The 20910-nt window shown below is 41.3% G+C and overlaps 1 protein-coding gene across 1 annotated transcript in view; it reads left to right on the plus strand.

Moving 5' to 3' along the window:
- LOC106567584 (calpain-5) overlaps window positions 1-20910 on the plus strand; it is a 62676-nt gene that overhangs the window by 19361 nt on the left and 22405 nt on the right. The window contains exons 2-3 of the mRNA XM_014137084.3: window positions 6426-6598; window positions 16589-16720. Of these exons, the coding sequence (XP_013992559.1) occupies window positions 6434-6598; window positions 16589-16720 (297 nt within the window). The 5' untranslated portion in view covers window positions 6426-6433. The remainder of the gene's footprint in view (window positions 1-6425; window positions 6599-16588; window positions 16721-20910) is intronic.

Consider the following 20910-nt stretch of genomic DNA (forward strand, 5'->3'; position numbering starts at 1 on the left):
CCTCTCAAATGGTGGTGATGGCCTCCATTTGAAGTACATTTTTACCAGATGAGAACACCTCTGTAAAGCAAAGTTGATTTTGAGAGACTAGGAGTGTTGATCTAGGATACAGTTCCTCCTGTGCATGTGATCTTATTAACTGTGATTTAAAAGCCAAAACGTATCCTAAATCAGCACACCTACTCTGGAAGCGCTTGATAAATACGGGCCCATTCCTAGTAGGTGGTAGGCTTTTGGAAAGGTCCCCAGCTCTGAGAGCATATGGCACTGTAAGTCCATAGGCTGTGGCTGTTCCCAAATGACACCCGTTTCCCTATAAAGTGTACTACTTTTGACCAGGGCCCATAGGAACTATAGAAAATAGTGTTCCATTTAGTATGCACCCTGTGAGTCCATATTAATAAATGGAGAGAAGCAGAATGTGGACATGAATAATTCACTGGTTTAACGGTCGGATCTCGAAGTTGGGAGCTTTGATTGACAGCCAGCAGCTTAGGTGTTGTGCAACTTCTTTGTCAGTGTAGGCCCTATTCCTTTTACTGCCTTCAGTTATTGTCTAGGCTGGGTTACTACTGCGTAGCTGTAGCCTATAGGCAGACGTCATGTGTGTAGGCTACTGTAGTTCAAATGTCTAGCCAAAATGTTCATCAGAAAATAGGGTTGGCAGTAGGGTGTGTCCGTGTCTGCGTATGTGTGTTTACTGTTGTATAATTTCCTGGTTGGGTTTAAATTAAAATGATTCCTTATACCTCTGGAAGATGATGTATACTGTACATCCCTCGATACAAAGGTTTACCTCACTCGTCCAAGTTAATACGATTTTAAAACCTTTTTAGAGGTTTGATTTGGCATTCCTCCATTTTTGGTGATCTCATGTTGCCGGAGACCACTTCAAGATAACTTTAAAAATAAATAAAAAAATGTCATAACGTGTAAAGAATTTTGTTTTAACGTCCGTGTTTCCTTTTGATTAAATGTTTTATTTCATTTTGATTCAATGTTGACTTTCACGTGCTTCTGTTGCATTACGTGTCCATGTCAGAAAAAAAATATTGAAAGAAGACCAAATGTTATGTGTTTGCCTTTGAATATGTCATAGCAGGTCAGACTGAGCTTAGAGGAGTAGGGTAAAGTTGCCCCCTAGATGCTGATCTTAGGTAAGTTTAGCATTTCCCCCACTAATGGTTAAGGTTCGAATGGTGAGATAGGAAGCTGATCCTGAGTCTGTATCTAGGGGAATCTTCACCCTGGAGCAAAATGTGAGGCTAAAAACCTAAAGGATAGGGGGAAGTATACTGTTTGGTCTATGTGCTTCTGTATTCTACTTCCATTCTTCTCATCGTGTGTCTTTTAATCTTGCTGTTTTGTGTTTCTGGTTCATTTCTGGCAGTTATTGAAGTGTGTGGTGTGTTTGCTCTAAAGTTTGCCTCTAAAAGGCTTCTGCCATCCATCTTTTCCATGCTCCTGTGGAGAACGATTTGTCTGTGATTCAATTTTTCTTGTGTATTCCTGGCACATTTGAGACTGACAGTCAACATCAGAGACAATGTTACATGCTTAAAAAGACAAGTAGCCGAACTACCCTCACACACACACACACACACACTCCTCCTCTTCCCATTCTGGCCCTCCATAAGATCTCATTACTCGTCCTCTTCCCCACAGGCAAAAGAACAGTGTGTTTTCTTTAACCTAGTTGCCATGCAGAAAATCCTTCCCATTGGTTTATTTCCCAATGGCCTTTAGATTTTGTTGTTGTATGATTAAAGCCGATTTAAAAAGATAAAGAAACCAGCTGTGTAGCTAATAGATATCAGGGCTGGGGTCAATTCGAATTGAAACAGTAAATTCAGGAAGTAAACTTAAATAACAATTTTTATTTTAAATAATGAAAAAACACCATCTTCTTTCAATGAGTTGTCAATAAACTGAGGAGTAAAAGCTATTTATTTCAAAAGTTTATTTCAAATTGCAAAAGTGATTTAAAATCACTTCCTGCCTTCAATTCGAATTGACCGCAGCCTTGATTGATTTGCCTTTTGATTAGTCAACTCATTCTATGTAAGCCTGTTGGACCTGTGTGTATTGTGTAGGCAATTTGGCAGCCATTTTGTGTCATCACAGGCCAGTAGAAAATCATGAGTTTCAAATTAACCTAGAATAAAACATCCTGCTTGGTGTCTATGGTGATGGAGATTTGTTAAGTTCTTGGTCTCCTGTCACATCGTATGGTGAAGTCATCAACAGCTCGTCGATTTGTGGCTCCAAAGAGATTGGCTTGTTCCCTCAACAGCTCTGTCCCTTTATCTCTCTGTCTCTCTCTCACCTTGTCTCTCTCGCTCTCAATTCAGTTCAAAGGGGCTTTATTGGCATAAAAAAACATGTGCAAAAGCAAGTGAAATAAACAATATACAAAAGCGAGAAGACACAAAACAACAAAAACAACAATTAGAATTGAACAGTAAATATTGCACTCAAAAAGGTTTAAACAATACTCACATTTAAAGTGTTATTATTAGCTATGTACAGTGTTAGCAATGTGCAAGTAGTACAAATAGTAAGGGAAGATAGATAAACAGTTATATGTTAGTGGTATTTACAAAGTTGTTTGTGCTCCACTGGTTGCCCTTTTCTCATGGCAACGAGCCACAAATCTTGCTGCTGTGATTGCACACTGCGGTATTTCGCCTAACAGATATTGAGTTTATCAAAGTTTGATTTGTTTTAAAATTCTTTGTGGATCTGTGGGAAATATGTATCTAATGTAATGTGGTCAAACATTTGGCAGGAGGTTAAGAAGTGCAGCTTGGGGCCCATAGGCAGACCTGCCCCCCCCCCCCCCCCCCCAATTCTTCCCAGACAGACTCCCCTTCTGTGTCTAGGATGAACAATTCATCTCTGTGGCTAGGCAGGTGGTGTTATCGTCCCAGCTTGAGTCCGGAACCTTGGTACTCCTCCACGCATCTCACCGGTCTTCTTATCAGTCAGGAGAGGCCTTGAGATTAGGGAGTCAGTCCACTACATAATTGCTCTTCTCATACACAGGGAAAACACATATTTCTATTTTGACAAATGAGCCATCTATTCATACTAAGATAATATAATGATATGAAACATATTGAGAAAATATGATAAAAACATATTAAGATATAAGACAGTTCTATAGGACACGAATGTATGATTTATCAGCTCTAACACATGGCTCCTATCCCACCCTTATGGACAGGCCCCCTGTTTACTTTCCCGCTGACCAAATAGCATTGCACATACAGTACCAGTCAAAACTTTGGACACAAATACTTATTCAAGGGTTTTTCTTTATTTTTACTATTTTCTACATCGTAGAATAATGGTGAAGACATCAAAACTATGAAATAACACATATGTAATCATGTAGTAAACAGAAAAGTGTTTAACAAATCAAAATAGATTTTAGATTCTTCAAAGTAGCCAGCCTTTGCCTTGACAGCTTTGCACACTCTTGGCATTCTCTCAACCAGCTTCACCCGGAATGCTTTTCCAACAGTCTTGAAGGAGTACCCTGCGGTCCAACTCATCCCAAACCATCTTAATTTGGTTGAGGTCGGGGGATTGTGGAGGCCAGGTCATCTGGTGCACCACTCCATCGCTCTCTGTCTTGGTCAAATAGCCCCTACACAGCCTGGATGTGTGTTGGGTCATTGTCCTGTTGGAAAACAAATGATAGTCCCACTAAGCGCAAACAAGATGGGGTGGTGTATCGCTGCAGAATGCTGTGGTTGCCATGCTGATGAAGTGTGCCTTGAATTCTAAATAAATCACTGACAGTATCACCAGCAAAGCACCATCACACCTCCTTCATGCTTCTCGGTGGGAACCACACACGCGGAGATCATCCATTCACCTACTCTGCATCTCACAAAGACCAAAGGACAGATTTCCACCGGTCTAATGTCCATTGCTTGTGTTTCTTGACCCAAGCAAGTCTCTTCTTATTGGAGTCCTTTGGTAGTGGTTTCTTTGCAGCATTTCGACCATGAAAGCCTGATTCACGCAGTCTCCTCTGAACAGTTGATCTTGTGATGTGTCTGTTACTTGAACACTGTGAAGCATTTATTTGGGCTGCAATTTCTGAGGCTGGTAACTCTAATGAATGTATTCTCTGCAGCAGTGGTAACTCTGGGTCTTCCTTTCCTGTGGCGGTCCTCATGAGAGCCAGTTTCATCATAGTGCTTGATGGTTTTTGCAACTGCACTTGAAGAAACGTTCAAAGTTCTTGAAATGTTTCGTATTAATTGGCCTTCATGACTTAAAGTAAGGATGGACTGTCGTTTCTCTTTGCTTATTTGAGCTGTTCCTGCCATAATATGGACTTGGTCTTTTACCAAATAGGGCTATCTTCTGTATACCACTCCTACCTTGGCACAACACAATTGATTGGCTCAAACACATTAAAAAGGAAAGAAATTCCACAAATTAACTTTTAACAAGGCACACCTGTTAATTGATATGGATTACAGGTGACTACCTCATGAAGCTGGTTGAGAGAATGCCAAGAGTATGCAAAGCTGTCGTCAAGGCAAAGGGTGGCTACTTTTGAAGAATCTCAAATATAAAAGATATTTTGATTTGTACAATTTTTTTTAGATTACTACATGATTCCATATGTGATATTTCATAGTTTTGATATCTTCACTATTCTACAATGTAGAAAATAGTAAAAATAAAGAAAAACCCTTGAATGAGTAGGTGTGTCTAAACCTTTGACTGGTACTGCAGATCATTCCATCTAACCCGTAAAACGTTCATCACTACTGCTAGGCCACGTACAGTATTTCATTTATAAACATACGAAAACGTGCTCAAGTCAGTCTGTCACTTTCCAACAATAGTCAAGGATTTTCTTTAATTTTGGGTCAGTCACGGTGGTCAGGTATTTGCTCTGTTTTTTGCTTGATTCTTTCCATTGTGTCAAATAGTTATTTTTTTGCTTTCTCTTTTGGTTGGATCTAATTGTGTTGCTGTCCCGGGGCTCTGTGGGGTTTGTTTGTGTTTGTGAACAAAGAACCAGCTGGCTGAGGGGACTCTTCTCTATGTTAATCTCTGTAGGTGAGGGCCTTGTGGTTGAATGTGTGGGCATCACTTCCTTTTAGGTGGTTGTAAAATTGAACTGCTCTTTTCTGGTTTTGATAACTAGCGGTTATAGTCCTCATTCTGCTCTGCATGCATTGTTTGGGGTTTTGCATTGTACACAAAGTATATTTTTGCAGAATTGTGCATACAGTCTCAATTGGGTGTTTGTGCCATTAGTGAATTCTTGGTCTGTCTGTCTGTCTGTCTGTCTGTCTGTCTGAAGTTTTGTTTCTAATTGTTCCTAATTGACCTCAAAGGACTTAATGTTTGCTAATGTTTTCTACCCAACACCGTTCTTTTGTAGCTGCAAAGATGTTTCTGCTCTGTTTTAATGTTTACAATGGTGCTTGAGGCACAGCTGTCAGTCAGGTTGAGAGTCCGTTTGTGATATACAGTGCATTTGGAATTTTCAGACCCCTTGACTTTTTCAAAATGTTATTATGTTACAGCCTTATTTTAAAATGATTAAGTAAAATCTATCTAAAAAACAATACCCCATAATGACGAAGTGAAACGTTTTTTAGAAATTTTAGCAAATTTGACAATAAAAAAACAAATACCTTACTTACATATGTATTCAGACCTTTTGCTATGAGACTCGAAATTGAGTTCAGGTGCATCTTATTTCCATTGATCGTCCTTGAGATGTTTCTACAACTTGATTTGAAATCCACCTGTGGTAAATTCAATTGATTGGACATGATTTGGAAAGACACACAGCTGTCTATATAAGGTCCCACAGTTGACAGTGCATGTCAGAGCAAAAACCAAGCCGCGAGGTCGAAGGAATTCTCAGTACAGTGCATTTGGAAAGTATTCAGACCCTTTGACTTTTTCCACATTTTGTTTTACGTTACAGCCTTATTCTAAAATGGATTAAGTAATTTTTTCCCTCATCATCAATCTACACACAATACCCCATAATGACAAAGCAAAAACAGGTTTTTAGAAATATTTGCAAATTAATAAAAAATAGAAAGACCATTTACTCAGCAATTTATTGAAGCACCTTTGGCAGCAATTACAGCCTTGAGTGTTCTTGGGTAAAATTGTATTTTACTTTTAGTTTGCTCTGAGCTTAAATTAATGGTGGAAGTTGGATATACTTTTTCCAACCACAGACATTTTGTAGAAACACCCAATTCTGAATTGAATGTCCAATAGAATTTGTCAATAGTGTAGCCTACCCAAATAAGGTACACTTTTATAAAACTGACACATGCTAATCTTCAAGGATATCAGAGACTTGTTGGTAGGAGGTCAGTTCCAGGTCACTAACAGAACCCCCTGTCTTTTGTGTCTGGTCCGTACAGGCTGTAGGATGTTCTCATCAGTGAAGGCCTTCGAGGGGCAGCAATACTCCACCCTGAAGAGGCAATGCCTTGCCAGTGGTCTTCTGTTTGAAGACCCACACTTCCCCGCCTTGGACGACACCCTCTTCTACCAGGGCAACAGGATTGGACGCGTGCACTGGAAGAGACCCCAGGTGAGGGAGCTTTCTGGCTATCACACACACTAATACTACTACTACTTCTTACACTAATATAAAAAATATTTTTAAAGCTGATTTTATTCATGGTTTATTTGGTAAGGGACATATTCAAGGATCTGATGATTTGGACAGGGTCCTACTGAAGGCTTTGATGAAGGCGATTTATGCCGAAATGTAAGCCTTTTGTTTGTTTGTCCCATCAATAAATCTATCCAATTTACAGATGACAGCTTTGCACACTCTTGGCATTCTCTCAACCAGCTTCATGAGGTAGTCACCTGGAATGTATTTCAGTTAACAAGTGTGCCTTGTTAAAAGTCCATTCGTGAAATTTCTTTCCTTCTTAATGCGTTTGAGCCAATAAGTTGTGTTGTGACAATGTATGGGTGGTATACAGAAGATAGCCCTATTTGGTAAAAGACCAAGTCCATATTATGGCAAGAACAGCTCAAATAACAAAAAGAAACAACAGTCCATCATTACTTTAAGACATGAAGGTCAGTCAATCTGGAAAATTTGAAGAACTTTGAACGTTTCTTCAAGTGCAGTCACAAAAACCAAGCGCTATGATGAAACTTGCTCTCATGAGGACCTCCACAGGAAAGGAAGACCCAGAGTTACTTCTGCTGCAGAGAATAAGTTCATTAGAGTTACCAGCCTCAGAAATTGCAGCCCAATAAATGCTTCACAGAGTTCAAGTAACAGACACATCTCAACATCAACTGTTCAGAGGAGACTGCGTGAATCAGGCTTTCATGGTCGAATTGCTGCAAAGAAACCACTACTAAAGGAAACCAGTAAGAAGAGAGACTTGCTTGGGCCAAGAAACACGAGCAATGGACATTAGACCGGTGGAAATCTGTCCTTTGGTCTGATGAGTCCAAATTTGAGATTTTTGGTTCGAACCGCCGTGTCTTTGTGAGACGCAGAGTATCCAGGCTGCATCACATCCGGCTGTGATTGGGAGTCCCATATGGCGGTGCACAATTGACCCAGCGTCGACCGGGTTTGGCCGGGGTAGGCTGTCATTGTAAATAAGAATTTGTTCTTAACTGACTTGCCTAGTTAAATAAAAGTTAAATAAAAAAAAATATATGTGGGAACTCCTTCAAGACTGTTGGAAAAGCATTCCATCAAGGCAAAGGGTGGCTACTTTAAAGAATTTAAAATCTATTTTGATTTGTTTAACACTTTTTTTGGTTACTACATGATTCCATATGTGTTATTTCAGCGTTTTGATGTCTTCACTATTATTCTACAAAGTAGAAAATAGTGAAAATAAAGAAAAATCCTGGAATGAGTAGGTGTGTTCAAACTTTTGAATGGTACTGTACATTGAATAAACATCTTTCCAATGCATTGCACATTAGTTTGTTTAGCTCATGCAAATTTTTAACCGCTTAACACACAAACACACACAGCCTCACTTCCTGTGTGAAACCACAGACTAGAACTGTGAAAAAGGAGACGAAAGTTGCTGAAATATGACAACCAATATGGTATTTTTTGTGAAGGTTTGTTGTTTTTATAGATTGATACAGGGTAGAAGTAAACTGAGATGAGGACATGAAGGAGAGGGATACAACTCAGAAAGTGGTACAGTTGTGGATCAAACCCCTGCCTCTAGGGGTAATGTGTGGTCTGGGGCCGGCAGCACTACCACTAGACCAGTCCTCGGCACCAATATATAGTAGCAGTCACTCAGAATACCAAAGACATCTGTCTTGCCAAGTACACTGACTGTAGTCTACTAGTGTGTGGTGTGTGTGTGTGTGTGTGTGTGTGTGTGTGTGTGTGTGTGTGTGTTTACATCCACACACACACACACACACACACACTCAGACTTTCCCACAGAGGCACCAAACCAACACATGCTAAACAGAAGCACTGTCTTGTAGCGGCTAACGGCTGGTGCCTATGGCCAGACAAAGTGTTAGGAAGTGTCCAAGTAAATTACTCCTCCCCCTCTCCTCCTTCCCAAACCCTTCTCCCCCACTTCTCTCCTCTCTTCCTGACCAAAGCGCTGCTTATTCCAGAGTCTCGGAGCAGCTAGAAATGGGAAGTGTGGTGCGGCACGGCATCCATTAGCCATGACAGTAGCCGTTCCACTCACAATCTTCCTTTGTTGTCATCGCATTTCTCATTCATTTTTTTTTCTCATTTATGGTGGTTGTTTTTCTTTTGATGGTTTTGATGCTTCTTTGTGTTTCTCGTTCTCCGTGGTCAATTTCAGTTATTTCAGGCAATTTCAGTTGAGGTATTTCAGTATTCAGGTATTAAGGCAAGATGCTAATGGTCTGAAATGTCTTCCCCAATACTTCAAGCAGTTGTAATTTTACGGTTTTAATGTGTAACAGATAGTGAGAAGAGGTGGGTTAAAAGTGAGTGAGTCATTAGAGTACACATCCGAAACATCAACTTATACATTTTCAGTTTGTTTACAGACTGTATTTAAAAGGATACTTTGTGATTTTGGCAATTAGTCAGATGAACTTCCCCAGAGTCAGAGGAACCCGTGGATACCATTTTTATGTCTCGGTGTCAAGTATGAAGGAAGTTACAGGTAGTTTTGTGAGCCAACGCTAACTAGCGTTAGCGCAATGACCTCTAAGTCTATGGGTATCTGCTAGAATGGGGAGGGCTAGGGGATTGGGGGGAATGTATGGGGAGACTCGGATGGATGCGTGGGAGGGCGACTGATAATCACCTTCGGTTGCTGGGTGGGATGGGTTGGGGTTATCTTTGTATGCATGTCTTTGATTGTTTTGTACCTGTAACCCCCCCCCGATTAAAAAATGACAAAACTAAATAACAAGTTGGTCACAAACAATATATTAAAGTACAAACAGCATTTAGTGCAACGTTTTTTAAACGGCACTTGGATATGTTTATGGCCTCAAGACAGCGGAGCATGCAGGCATAAATAAGAGGCCTCTATAAAATGCTCCTCTCTCTCTCCCTTCTCTCTCTCCCCTCTCGGTTCTCTGTCTCTCTCGTCTCTCTCTGCTCTCGGCTCTCTACTGCAATCCCTCTCAGCCTTCTCTCCCTACTACATCCACTCTGGCCTACAGATTAGTTGTGGTTATCTATGACATGACTGACAAGCAATAAAAACACAGAGCCCATTTATCTGGGCTCGGTTCGCTGTCCTCCCAAGCCAAACCTATCTGGGCTAAATGAGCTCCCTGATCGTTGTGGCAGTTTTATTGATCTAGTCTGACCGTCATCGACTAGCCTGGTGCTATGACTCTGGCTGCAGGGCGGCAACTGATTTGGTCACAGAGGTACTATGAAGCGGAGTGGCAGCTCTTCAGTACAAGGTAAATTATTTTGTTAGCCATCGCCAGCATTAGCCATGACACCGTTATTTCTTACCCTGTAGGGAGACAGACAGATCAGTAGGCAATTTTTTATTTTTTTTTACAGCCGGACCAATCCACCCAACAGATATTGGGGGTGAATATTGGAAGTGAACATACTCCTCTGTAAAATAGCCTGTTCCAGCTAGCACATAATGTTCTGAGAACCATATGTTTCTTAGAGCTAGGTTAGATTGTGGTTGTCCTATGGTTATTTTGCACACAACCTTCAACACCTTTCTGGGAATGATGTAGGATAGTTGCTTTGAAACATTCTCAGCACATTTAAGGAACTTGACAAAAAAACATTACTTCATTATTTTAACAGAACGTTTCCTTAAAGTTCAAACATGGTTACATTTAATTAACATTTTGGTAATGTCCTAGGAACGTTCTTCAGCTGCTTCGACATTGGGAATGTTCTCAAATAGTTCAGAGAACGTTAAACAATGTTTTTCTGTGGGAAGTTCAATACATCAGCATAACGTTTCCTACAGGTTTCCTCATGGTTCTATTTAAAGTCATGGTCTCAAATTGTTGTGTAATGTTCAGAGAACATTCTGAGAATGTTATTTAAAAATAATAATACATTCCATTCTCAATGTTAACAAAAATTTCCATTAAAAACCACAAGAATGTAGTAACGGTCAGAGAATGTTCTAAGAATGTTATTAAAAATATATACATTCCGTGTGTTAGCCGCGCCCACTAATTGGCCACATCTGATCTTAATGAGTGCTTATTTTTGTTTTGAAATGGGGTTTGTTTGCATAGACTGAAATGAACAGCTTTCTGAGTTAAAAAAAAACATTGCATGCTAGCTCCATCCTGGAGGCGTAGTGAAGTAATTCCATGGATAGAGAACAGAAGATGATCGGTTTGAATCTCACTGACGCCGTGCCACAATTAAGCAATAAGGCCCCAGGGGGTGTGCTATATGGCCAATGTACCACGGCTACGAGCTGTTCTTAGGCAAGATGCAACGTGAAGTGCCTTCATACAACCCTTAACCGTGGTACATTGGCAATATATCACAAACCCCCGAGGTGCCTTATTGCTATTGTAAACGGGTTACCATTGTCATTAGAGCAGTAAAAATACATGTTTTGTCATACCCGTTGTATACGGTCTGATATACCACGGTTGTCAGCCAATCAGCATTTAGAGCTCGAACCACTGTTTATAATAAGAAATGTATGTGTTTGTATGATTAATGCCTAAGCAAATGAATTTCCATGTGTTCTATCTGTGCTTTGAGTTCAAAATAAGCTAGCAGAAAACTTTCAGGGAATCATAATAAAACGGTTTTAGAAGCTTCCTGCAACCCAAAAATGTATGTTCCCAGACAGGCGAAATTTTCACTTCCGTTCTCAGAACGTTAAAAAAACACGTTCAGTTTTACCGGTCAGGAAACTTATGGTCTCGTTCCCTGAACCTATGGAAACCAAAAATGGACATTCCCACAGCTTCCAAAGAACCAAATGTGCTAGCTGGGGTGGCTAATGCAATGGAATGTATTTTTTGTAATGCCCGTTCAATCAACAAATCACGGCCCATATTGATGGGTAGGTACACTTCCTGTTTTTACTTCCTGCTTTGCTCCTATGGGTACACTCGCAATGGCCGCCAGTCCACCCATTATGCCGTCATCGACTTGAATGGGGACACCCGTTCTATTCATTATATTTCTATGGCAGCACATGCACAGAAAATGTGCATCTAATGGGGACTCTGCAGTGGCAGTGCAGTGGTGGGGTTCTCCTCTCCACTGATGAAAAGTTGGCTTTTACAGCAACCTGCTTTCATCTGCATCAGCAAATTACTGACCTTGGGTATGGTGTGGACACAGACACACACGTGCACACATGCATGCACTGCGCACACACTTTCTCCCTCTCTCTCATCTTAAGTCCATTTCTCCATCCATCTCTCACCACCAGCCGACACTTCAGAGTCAACGTTGAACTGTATTTACGACCTCATCTAAACCCATTTCAGTACAGCGGTATTGAGCTGTATTGATCGGCGGTCTTGTAAAGATAGGGGGGTGACTGGGACAGGCAATGTAACATCGGTAACGTTTTTTTATTAAACGTTTTTGTAAAACATGCACCTTACATCGGATCATCTTGAAACGTTCTCTGTAAAGCTAACTTTCATCAAGGTTTTATATGGTCTGTATTTGGTTTCTCACCTTTTCATCGTCAGCGTAACATCCATAATGGATGCATTCACCATATTGTGTGTGCTTGCTTTGAGATGTATTCTTCAGAACTTTACTGATGCAATTGTTTATCTGGGAAATGAGGTGCTCTAGCTAAGATTCTCTTGGAAAATATATGCTGAAATGCATTTGTCATATATGGCAGTACTACACTGAACAAAAAATATAAACGCAACATGTACAGAAAGTCTTGGTTTCTTGAGCTGAAATAAAAAGATCTGAGACATTTTCCATACGCACAAAGAGCATATTTCTCTCATGTAGTGTACAAATTTGTTTACATCCCTGTTAGTGAGCATTTTTCCTTTGCCAAGATAATCCATCCACCTGACAGGTGTGGCATATCAAGAAGCTGATTAAACAGCATGATCATTATATAGGTGCAACTTGTACTGGGCACAATAAAATACCACTCTAAAATGTGCAGTTTTGTCACACAACACAATGCCACAGATGTCTCAAGTTGAGGGAGCTTGTGATTGGTATGCTGACTGCAGGAATGTCCACCAGAGCTGATGCCAGATAATTTAATGTTCATTTCTTTACCATAAGCCGCCTCCAACAACGTTTTAGAGAATTTGGCAGTACGTCCAACTGGTCTAACAACCGCAGACCACGTGTATGGAGTAGTGTGGGTTAGCGATTTGCTCATGTCAACGTTGTGAACAGAGTGCCCCATGGTGGCGGTGGGGTTATGGTATGGGCAGGCATAAACTACAGACAATGAACAGAATTGCATTTTATCGATGGAAATTTGAATGCACAGCGATACCGTGATGAGATCCTGAGGCCCATTGTCGTGCCATTCATCCGCCGCCATCACCTCATGTTTTCAGCATGATAATGCACAGCCTCATATCGTAATATTAGGAAGGTGCTCCTAATGTTTGGTATACTCAGTGTATATATTAAGATAAAGTATCTGTTAGGGTGTGGTGCCTGGCTGTGTATACTATTCAGCCTACCTGTGATTATGCAATCCTAAAGTACTATGCCTTCTGCTGACATTTTAAAGCATTCCAAATGACAACAAATGTGTTATGATAGATTACCATGAAGACATCTTTATGATTTTAAATGTTTATTTCAGACTCTCTAGCATCCATAATGGAGGGTTACCTAAGAATGACAAACTCCCAGACTTTTGCTAATACAGTGCCTTGCAAAAAGATTCAATCCCCTTGGTGTTTTTCCTATTTTGTTGCATTACAACCTGTAATTTAAATAGATTTTTATTTGGAGTTCATGTAATAGACATACACAAAATAGTCCAAATTGGTGAAGTGAAATAAAAAATTTGTTTCAAAAGATTTCAAAATGAAAAGTGATGCGTGCATATGTCTTCACCACCTTTGCTAGGAAGCCCCTAAATAAGATCTGGTGCAACCAATTGTCTTCAGAAGTCACATAATTGGTTAGATTGCACACAGGTGGACTTTATTTAAGTGTCACATGATCTCAGTATATATACACACCTGTTCTGAAAGGCCCCAGAGTCTGCAACACCACTAAGCAAGGGGCACCACCAAGCAAGCGGCACCATGAAGACCAAGGATCTCTCCAAACAGGTCAGGGACAACGTTGTGGAGAAGTACAGATCAGGGTTGAGTTATAAAAAAAATATCCAAAACTTTGAACATCCCACGGAGCAACATTAAATCCATTATAAAAAATGGAGAGAATATGGCACCACAACAAACCTGCCAAGAGAGGGCCACCCACCATAACTCACAGACCAGGCAAGGAGGGCATTAATCAGAGAGGCAACAAAGAGATCAGAGATAACCCTGAAGGAGCTGCAAAGCTCCACAGCGTGAGATTGGAGTATCTGTCCATAGGACCACTTTAAGCCGTACACTCCACAGAGCTGGGCTTTATGGAAGAGTGGCCAGAAAAAAAGCCTTTGCTTAAAGAAAAAAATAAGCAAACACATTTGGTGTTCGCCAAAAGGCATGTGGGAGACTCCCCAAACATATGGAAGAACGTACTCTGCTCAGATGAGACTCAAATTGAGCTTTTTGGCCATTAAGGAAAACGCTATGCCTTGCGCAAACCCAACACCTCCCATCACCCTGAGAACACCATCCCCACAGTGAAGCATGGTGGTGGCAGCATCATGCCGGGGGGATGTTTTTCATCGGCAGGGATTGGGAAACTGGTCAGAATTGAAGGAATAATGGATGGCGCTAAACACAGGGAAATTCTTGAGGGAAACCTGTTTCAGTCTTCCATAGATTTGAGACTGGGACTGAGGTTCACCTTCCAGCAGTACAATGACCCTAAGCATACTGCTAAAGCAACACTTGAGTGGTTTATGAGGAAACATTTAAATGTCTTGGAATGGCCTTGTCAAAGCCCAGATCTCAATCCAATTGAGAATCTGTGGTATGACTTAAAGATTGCTGTACACCAGCGGAACCCATCCAACTTGAAGGAGCTGGAGCAGTTTTGCCTTGAAGAATGGACCAAAATCCCAGTTGTGCCAAGCTTATAGAGACAAACCCCAAGAGACTTGCAGCTGTAATTGCTGCAAAAGGTGGCTCTACCAAGTATTGACTTTGGGGGGGAGAATAGTTATGCATGCTCAAGTTTTCTGTTTTTTTTGTGTTATTCTTTGTTTCACAAAAAAATATATTTTGCATCTTCAAAGTGGTAGGCATGTTGTGTAACTCAAATGATACAACCCCGCCAAAAATCAATTTTAATTCCAGGTTGTAAGGCAACAAAATAGGAAAAATGCCAAGTGGGGGTGAATACTTTTCCAAGCCACTATATGAGGGAGGCAGAGGGAGGAGGAGGGTCGGGGGGAGAAAGAGAGGGATGCTAGGAGATGGAGTAGGATGTCAGAACCACGGCACCAGGGATCTGTTCGCACATTGTTGGTGGGTAAAGTCCCTACACACACACACACACACACACACACACACACACCGGCTGAAAATAACAATTGCCTCACACTTGGTGGGTGAGAAACCCCCCCCCCCCCCGAAGAGAGAGGTAGATAATAACACACACGCACGTCACACGTATCAGTGTCCACATAGACTCGGGGTGTGTCTGAAAGGCTACCTGTCCCTTATATAGTGCACTAAGGCAGACGAGAGCTCTATGGGTCCTGGTCAAAAGTAGTGCACTATATAGGGAATAGGGTGCCCTTTCGGACGCAGCCTCAAAGATATCCCACCACATTATTCATGCAGTCTCCCACCTATCACTATTGACTGCAGATCCTTATTGGGATCCTCTAAGGAATTTTAGTAGCCTGCATGTCAATACTCAGGTCTTCTCTGCTTTAGCCCACTCCTGTATTTGCCTGGATCCCAGGACCCAAATTAAGAAAGCTACAGTATTTTCTAGTTAATAGTTAGCAATATTGCTTAAAGGCCTGCTCTTCAACCATGCAACTGTTATCACAGCTAAAGCAGAACCAGTCTAGTACCTTGGGTTAGTTTGAGTGCTGTCTGTCTCTGTGTTGTAGGTCGGGGGTAGTTGTAGCTCTATGTGGGGTAGTTTTAATGCTGTCTGTATGTGTGTTGTAGGTCTGTGGTAGTTTTAGTGCTGTCTGTCTCTGTTGTAGGTCTGGGGAAGTTGTAGCCCTATGTGGGGTAGTTTTAGTGCTGTCTGTGTGTTGTTGGTTGTTTTGTGTCTGGTGTGAAGAGGTTGTTCCGGTGGGGCTCAGGTTGGCGCGGCCCAGATAAATCCGTGTCCCTGTAGAATCCTCTTGTGTCGCCACATAATTCACCACAACACCTCTCAGACCTGAGACAGACTTATCAGGGTCAGGGGCTCTCTCTCCTCTCTTGCTCTCTTGCTTTCCCCCTCTCTCTCTCTATAGTTTCTCTCTCACTCTCTTAACCTCATTCCGCTCACTCACTGGAACTCTCTCTCGCTCTCTCTTTCCCCCTCTCTCCTATCTGTCAGTAGAGGCATGTTGTGTGTGTGTGTGTGTGTGTGTGTGTGTGTGTGTGATGGATAGAAGTGGAGTGTTTTGCAGAGCCTCATCTAAATTCCCATCGATTAGGAGCCGTAATTAAAGAGTCCCGGCCATGCCTGGCCTGGCAACTCACTCCATCCATCTGTCTTCTCTCTTTCTTTCATCCTCCCTTTCTCTCTTTTTTCCCTCTCCCTTTTTCTCTCCATCTATCCATATTTCTCTCTCTTTCATATATCGTTCCCTCTTTTTCTCCTCTTACTGACTCTTTCTCGCGCTCTCACTCTTTCTCTTCATCTTCACCTAACAATCTCTTTTTTCCATTCTTCCCTTTCGCACTGACGAACCTCACATTTTTTGGGGGTCGATAGGCCTCATGTAACCTTTCTAACTCTCTCTCCCTCCCTTTCCCTCTCCCTTGCCTCCCCCTTCTTCCTTCTCTCTCACTCTCCCTCCTTCTCTCTGTGTAGGAGCTCTCTGAGGACCCTCACCTGTTTGTGGATGGGATCAGTGCGCACGACCTGCACCAGGGCCAGCTGGGAAACTGCTGGTTTGTGGCGGCGTGCTCCAGCCTGGCCTCCAGAGAGTCCCTGTGGTCTAAAGTAAGTGTGTCTGTGGGTGGGGAGGGTTGTGTGCGCCCGTGTGTGACATGTGATCTTAAACAAGAGATGCACACTCTTTCTTAACTATAACACACACACACACACACACAATACCCATTAGGCCCCATTACCTGGTGATGAAGGGATAAACAGGGGAAAACTCCTCTCACCAGAAGCATCATTAGGATAAATCAACACCTATCTATAACACTCTCAGTAGAGTTGAAGTACACTGCCATGGTCATTTGTGGCATCCTTCAAGCTTAGAACTCAGTCTGGTGTTTAGGTCAAGTATCAAAGCAGACTTTTCCGGTCCACCCGGTTGTTTTGAAAGAATGAATGTGTGGGTATCTAGCATTCTTTCATGACACCTTCAAGTTACTGGATGTGTGTACCATGTTGTAGGTCTAAAGCCCTATTAGTTCAGGACTAGTATTACTGTATGTCGGTTCTGAAATTATTACCCCAGCATGTCCGTTTTTTCCAGTGGACAATTCGGACGGGATTAGTTTTACCTAATGAAGAAAATTATTATAATTCAAAATGTCATGTTCTTAGCGTAAAGATATTTCAGCTTGTCTAGGGAAAGCCTAATATTGGCTTAATGGCCTACAGTTCTGAGAAAGCCAAAATAATAATGCATATCAATAAGAACCATGAATTGTAGTCTATGCAGATATTTAATTAACCTCTATGGGCTAGGTGGGACGCTAGCGTCCCCCCCGTGGTGCACTCCATCAACAGCAGGTGCATTTCAAGAGCGGCAAATTTGAATCCAAATAAATGTCAAAATTCAACTTTTTCAAACATACAACTATTTTACACCCTTTGAAAGATAAACATCTCCTTAATATAACCACGTTTTACGATTTCAAAAAGGTTTTACGGCGAAAGCATAAATTTAGAGTATGTTAGGACAGTACATTTACAAGAGTTGTGTGTAATGTTTTGTCAATTCAAAGACAGGGTCACCAAAACCATAAAACCAGCTAAAATGATGCACTAACCTTTTACAATCTCCATCAGATGACACTCCTAGGACATTATGTTAGACAATGCATGCATTTTTAGTTCTATCAAGTTCATATTTATATCCAAAAACAGCGTTTTACTATGGCATTGATGTTGAGGAAATCGTTTCCCTCCAATAACCGACAGTCAAGTCAACACCACAAATTAAATAATTAAAATTAGAAAACATTGGTAAAATATTATATTGTCATTTAAAGAATTATAGATTTACATCTCTTGAACGCAATCAACTTGCCAGATTTAAAAATAACCTTACTGGGAAATCACACTTTGCAATAATCTGAGCACTGCGCCCAGAAAAATACGCGTTGCGATACAGACTAGACGTCATGTTGGGGAGATCTAAAATCGAAAATACTATGTAAATAATCCATTACCTTTGATTCTCTTCATCAGATGTCACTTCCAGGTATCACAGGTCCATAACGAATGTAGTTTTGTTCAAAAAAGCTCATCATTTATGTCCAAAAATCTCCGTCTTGTTAGCACATGATCTAAGCCAGCCGGACTTCTCGTCATGAACGAGGGGAAAAAATATATTTACGTTCGTTCAAACATGTCAAACGTTGTATAGCATAAATCATTAGGGCCTTTTTTAACCAGAACATGAATAATATTCAAGGTGGACGAATGCATACTCTTTTATAACGTATTGGAACGAGGGTACCCAACATGAACTCGCGCGCCAGGTGTCTAATGGGCCATCATCGTTCCATGGCTCTTGTTCGGTCAGATCTCCCTCCAGAAGACTCAAAACACTTTGTAAAGGCTGGTGACATCTAGTGGAAGCAATAGGAAGTGCCAAAATATTCCTCAGCCCCTGTGTTTTTCAATGGGATAGGTTTAAAGGTAATACAACACATCAGGTATCCACTTCCTGTCAGAAAATGTCTCAGGGTTTTGCCTGCCAAATGAGTTCTGTTATACTCACAGACACCATTCAAACAGTTTTAGAAACTTTAGAGTGTTTTCTATCCATATATAATAAGTATATGCATATTCTAGTTACTGGGTAGGATTAGTAACCAGATTAAATCGGGTACATTTTTTTTATCCTGCCGTGCAAATACTGCCCCCTAGCCCTAACAGGTTAACTGACGTATTTGGCATTTTATGAATTAATTGGCACAATATCGTCCTCTTATTTTTTTGAAAGAGAATTAGGCACGGGAAAAGTTGATATGTGACAAAACAGTAAATTAATTTGTAGGCTACTTGCGTTAGACGCGTAACTTGACGGTGGACGTAGAAACTGGTAAATTTGACCCCCCCCCCCCCAATAATATACCATGATGAGTTTGATTGATTGGAAAAACAATCTGCACTGTAAAAAAAAAAGGCTTTATGTGGCTTTGCACCACAGTACTCCTAATTTTATGATTGGATCCCTCTGCTGCCAAATGCGCCTGATCCCCAGAGGCAGCCGACCCGTTGGTGGTAAAGGGGAAAAGAGTTGAGAACGGCATGTAAGGACATTAGAGAAACACACAATTTCTCCTCTTAACCTTTTCATTGGTCTGCGATGCATTGGTTTGGCCTGCAGTAACAGTTCAGCATCACGCACAACCCACTCTCTCTCTTTCTCTTTGTGGTGTTTACTGAGGAGAGGTATTCACAAGCACTCCAATGTAAACATTTTTTGAAAGTTTAAAAGTTAATGAACATTTCATAAATGTATTCCTGTTGTTGTGTAACTAGCGAACCATTGGTGAAGATATGTGTAAAAATTGTTTTATACAGAGTAAAACAGTATAACGTTAGCTAACGTTAACTATCTAGCTAGCTAAACCAGCACCAAAGCTAGCACACTATCTGGATCTTCTCCTTTTCCTTTTATTTTTTGTTTAAATTTGTATATATTTTTTTACTTTTACCCATTTTTCTCCCCAATTTCATGCCATCCAATTGGTACTTACAGTCTTGTCTGATCGCTGCAACTCCCGTACGGATTCGGGAGAGGCGAGGGTCGAGAGCCATGCGCCCCCCGAAACACGACGCAACCAAGCCGCTCTGCTTCTTGACACAATGCCACACCAATGTATCGGAGGAAACACCGTACAGATGGCGACCGTGTCAGCGTGCATGCGCCCAGCCCGCCACAGGAGTCGCTAGAGTGCGATGGGACAAGGATCTCTAGTGGCACTGCTAGCAACTGCGATGCAGTGCCTTAGACCACTGCGCCACTCGGGAGGCCCATCCTTTTCCTTTTCAACAGCATTTTCAGATGAGTAGCACTCAGTGAGTTAGTGCTCACCCTGGTGTAAAAGTAGCTAGTGCCCTTAATGGAGGTGCCAACCCCAAAGAAGAGAAAGTGCAGGAAATATGATTATTTTTGGGAGTGCAGAGGACTGTAAGTAAATGAAGGAATGTTTACATAGCTAGCTAGCTAAGCACACTGTGCAATTCATAATAGATTGGTAGCTATGTAGTCAGCTAGCTAGCTATAAATAATTTAGGTAATAAAAGCAGTCTAATTCGTGTTAATAAGCTAACCCCATCATTGCTAAGGCCAGTCATTTTTGTCATATGATAAAGGTATTTGGTCATATGATTATGACAGGGGTCAACTACAGGCAGTAGAGAGCGCGAGAAAGAGAGCACCGCCCATGTTGAGGCAGGGAGATAATGAACAGGTGAGAGTTCAAGTTATAAGGAACTATCAGTTCAACTCCTCTTCTTTGCTGACTGAAGCCCAAGTGCAACAAAACAGTTGATGACTGCATTCTCAATTGATTTGGTTGCCATGGCAAGGGTCAGAGACAGGCAGTAGAGAGAGTGTGTGAGAGAGCACCGCCCATGTTGAGGCAGGGAGAGGAAGAACAGGTCATTAGGTGCGAATTTTTTTTTATTTAAAAAAACGTTTTTTTTACCTTTATTTAACTAGGCAAGTCAGTTAAAAACAAATTCTTATTTTCAAGGACGACCTAGGAACAGTGGGTTAACTGCCTTCAGGGGCAGAATGATAGATTTTTACCTTGTCAGCTCGGGGATTCGATCTTGCAGCCTTTCAGTTACTGGCCCAACGCTCTAACCACTCGGCTACCTGCCGCTATAAGGCAATTTAAGTTATAAGGCACAACAATCAGTTCAACTCCTAATCTTTGCTGACTGCAGCCCACATGCTATAACAAATGTTTTGCCTGTATTTTGATTATATG

The sequence above is a fragment of the Salmo salar genome, chromosome 13 (genome assembly GCF_965601325.2).
Source record: "Salmo salar chromosome 13, fSalSal1, whole genome shotgun sequence".
Lineage (NCBI taxonomy): Eukaryota > Metazoa > Chordata > Actinopteri > Salmoniformes > Salmonidae > Salmo > Salmo salar.